The following is a 3,971-nucleotide window of genomic DNA, read 5'->3' on the forward strand; positions in this document are numbered from 1 at the left end:
AACTCAATATCAATCGATATAACTCATTTCCAAAGCTTTAAAGAAGCGGTTCAATAACAAATCATTTGTCCAAAACCAAATCAATTAAAATAAACCAGGCTGAATTCAAAAGTGCATTCGACTTTCTTGTCCAGAAAATCAACTCAACTCAATTCCATTCACAATGGATTAAACCCGATTTCAAAGCTTTAAAAGAATCAACTCAAAACATTACATTTCACAAAGCCACACAACAACTCAACCAAACCAACATCCATAATCATTCAAGTCAATCAAATAATACATAAGGCAGATACAATCACCAAATACACAATATCTCACATCAGTATCCATATGTAATAATTCCAATACATAAAACATAGTTTTTGGAAAGCGCCCCTACCTCAAAACGCAAATCCATAACCCAAACGTCTCACAGAGTCCTTTCCGTCTCAACTCGAAATCCACAATCACAATTCCGGCAGCCAAAACCTCAGCTCCCAGTCACGTTCGCAACAACCATAGCAACACTAATCGTAACATACAATAATCAGGACTCTACCCCACGTTATCAAAACTCGTATTCATTAACCGAACACAACAGAATACTAATGCGAGGCTTTCGAAATATACTTACTTACCGAAATAACACAAAGGAACAACTGCGACTCCGAACCGACCTGACAACAGCCCCGTAGCGGCAGAAAGCTCCGGTGGCTCAACAACCACCTTAGTTTCGATGCACATTTATCGGAACTCAACCCTGTGTAACCAAAATCTCTGAATCTCTAACGAAATGTATCAGGGCACTAACTTTAAGGGGTTTCGGAAACCAAACGCTTACCAAGAAAAACAGTTTCTGGCGGCCACAATACCGATCCCGGCAGCCAAAGGCGTGGCAGCCATGACAACAACAGTAGTGGAGTTTCAAAGGTGGCAGAAACCCCTCCTTCCACGGCTCCCATGGTGGCTCCCGACAGAGACTGTGGCGGATCTGAATGGCAGCAGCAGTTAGCTTTCTTTAATGGCGACAAGAACAATGGCAGCGCCCAAGGATCCCGGCGGCGGCGGCGGCAGACCAGAGCACCAGAAGCAGAAAGGATTCATCTTGCTTCCCTCTCACACGTCCGTTGCACAGCAGTGGCCTCCACTGGCGACAGCGGCGGATCCCCACCTCCTCCCAGACTCAGACGCGAGTTCTCCTTCGCATCCACCTGTCATGCTCGACGGCGACCACTACAGACCCTTTCAGAGCAGCGATGGCGGCGAGGCTTGAAGCAGCGCCCTTCCTCCTCTTCGCGGCAGCTCTATCGTCGACAACAGCAGTGCTGTTGGAGGTTATGGAAGCAGTGACGGCAGAGTTGGCAGTGGCAGAATCGCGACCGGGCAGGGACGCAGGGCATGGCTTCGACAGCGGCGCTCCCCGCGTGCGGCAGAGCGTGACGGCAACGAAGCCTCATCTCCCTCCCTCGCGTCACTCACTCTCTTCTCGTTCAGATCTCCCTTCCTCTTTGTTAACGACGGCGGCGACGATGGCAGTGACTCCCACCGCGCCGCCTCCCTCTTCTCCCCTCTATCTCGTTTTTCTTTTGCTTCTGTTCCTTTCTTTCATGAAGAAAGAACAAAAGGAAACTGTGCGTGCTATAGCTGCTGGGTTCTGGGGGGAAAAAGGTAGCTAGGTTAGGGTTTAGGCAAAATTAGGTTTAGGGGTAATTTGGTAATTTCAAATAAAATTGGGTATAATATAATAATTGAAATCCAAATTAAATCCAACACTATTTGTACATAGAAAATACTATTTGCTCATCAATTTCACAAATTATTTTCAATAAAATGTCCAAATCCAAAAATTAGAAATAATATACTTAATTTCTTCATTTTCCAAAATAGCAGTAATAATATTTAAAATATTACTTATCTAATCCAAATCATATAAAATCCTTATTATTTCATAACTATCAACTTTATACTTTAAGTATAGAAAATAATCCAATAATTGTGAAATTGGATAATAATCATAACTTATCTCAAATCCAATAAATCAAAACTTGCCTTAATTATCTATAATAAAATAATCTCTGAAATTAAGGCTATAAATAATTGTAGGATTTGAGACTTGCTCATAATAAGACTTTTCAAAGATTCTGGGTCTTACAGGCTATATGTGGCCTTCTTTTGTCAATTCCTACAATATCATCAATATTTCCTATTGATGAATTATCTATAGAATTTCTATGGCTAATAGTTTCAACATTATCAGGAATTCTTAATGATTGGGATCTATTCATTCTGATTCTAATATCAGGTCCTTCTCTTATTATTTCTCTTATCCTAGTATTTTGTATTTGTGGTTCTTCAATACCATCAGGTATTATCCATTCTTCAGGCATTTTACTTTTTAATTCTTCATGTCTTAATCTTCTAGGTGTTTGTATATTAGATCTTTTTAGATTTGCATGCATGATTATCGTTTCTTCTTTTGAGGATTGTCTTAATGCTTTAAAGTCATAATTAACCTTAGTAATTTTATAATATATTCTATAGATTATTTCGAATGGATCATATTTCTCATTTATAATTGTCTCATCAGATCTTACTTGTAATTTTAATGCTTGCCAGGTGTATTCATTTTTTAAATTCATAACATAATTTGGGTAACAATTAAAGAAAACTGGTCCATCATGATAGTTACTTTCTAATATTCCTATTAATGAGTCACTAAAATTTTAGAATCTGGTATCTCTTAAAGTTAATAATATAAGCAGGTTAATTCCTATTCTAAAATTAGATTTTACTGCTACTTGTATTAATCCTATATGAATGAAGTTATATCCTTTACTACTATGTTCTTTCAATTTATCTTCTTCTAAGATGGTAATAATCTTATTATTACTTGTTCCTGGTTTACAATATTCTAACATATGAATTTCATAATTTTTTTCTTCCCAGAAGTTTCTTTTTTTATATACTTTATCTTTATCTATTATAGGTATATTCCAATTATGAAAACTTTCTTCTAATTTAGCTATTTCTAACTCGTTTTTAGTTCCAGAGGTGGATGCTTCATCATTATCTGTTTTTATCACTAAAGAATTATTTTTTCCTAGATTTAAACTACTCATCGTTCTCAATAAACTAGCCATTTTATGGTTAGAACTTTGTGAGTTACGGGACCACCCTCGTTAATCAACGGATTCACTGCCTTATTAGGACTTACAACTGGGATTACAATCTGGGCTGACCAACGTATTAACAGTTCTCACTGCTACTTCAAAGTTGTAACTATAAAATATTTGAGGTTTATCAAGAAGATTTGTAATAAAAATCCAGTTAATAATAATTTCTTTATAAATGTTATCAGATACCTTCCCCTTGGGCAGGCTCTGATACCACTTGTAATAGTTGGGCTAATATAGGCTGATTTGTTTCTTGTAAAACTTGTAAAGGTTGAGATTCTAGATCTTGTACGGGTACTGTAGGTAGGGGATTGCCATCCATTCTTTGAACGTTATATACATGTATTCTTGATTCTATCTCTAAAAGTTGTCTCATGCTTTCTACATGTAAGTAATGCATCCTTCTAACATAATGAATGCATTTATTCTTAATAGTTTGTCTAGCGGTTTTTACTGATTTTTTGGTTTTAATTTGTTGTAGAAGCTTTTTGGTTCTGATTATTTTCTTGTCCATCTTTTTTATTTCTACTTTTAATTCCGAAGATTCAGTTATTAGTTCTCTTATTTTTCTATCTATTGCCATTACTCTTGTTTTCATATTTCTTCTAACTAATTTTAAAGATCTAAGCCTTTTGTAAAACTCTTTCATGGTATAAGAATAATAACTGAGAAAATAAATGAAAGAAAGATAGTAAGCTTACAAAGATGAACTTGTACTTTTATTGCTTGCAGAGTTGATACACTTCTTGAAGATGATTACAAATACTTGGAGAATTTATAAAGTAAGAAGATATAAGAGTAGAGAGATTTCTTGAG

General features: G+C 36.3%; 1 protein-coding gene across 4 annotated transcripts in view; it reads right to left on the reverse strand.

Annotated features, from left to right (window-relative positions):
• The window catches only part of LOC110275267 (uncharacterized), a 10,683-nt gene extending 9,061 nt beyond the window's left edge, over positions 1 to 1,622 (reverse strand). For 2 of the 4 annotated variants that reach the window (XR_008002458.1, XR_008002457.1), the window contains exons 1-3: positions 824 to 1,622; positions 621 to 742; positions 383 to 509 (exon numbers count right to left, since the gene is read on the reverse strand). Coding sequence is in view for 1 of the 4 variants with exons in the window: in XM_052253745.1 (XP_052109705.1) it covers positions 824 to 944 (121 nt within the window). In the remaining 3 variants the exon portion in view is untranslated. The remainder of the gene's footprint in view (positions 1 to 382; positions 510 to 620; positions 743 to 823) is intronic. The other 2 variants (XR_008002459.1, XM_052253745.1) reach the window with 2 other exon arrangements.
• Positions 1,623 to 3,971: the final 2,349 nt, after the last annotated feature.

Source organism: Arachis duranensis, chromosome 9 (genome assembly GCF_000817695.3).
Source record: "Arachis duranensis cultivar V14167 chromosome 9, aradu.V14167.gnm2.J7QH, whole genome shotgun sequence".
NCBI lineage: Eukaryota > Viridiplantae > Streptophyta > Magnoliopsida > Fabales > Fabaceae > Arachis > Arachis duranensis.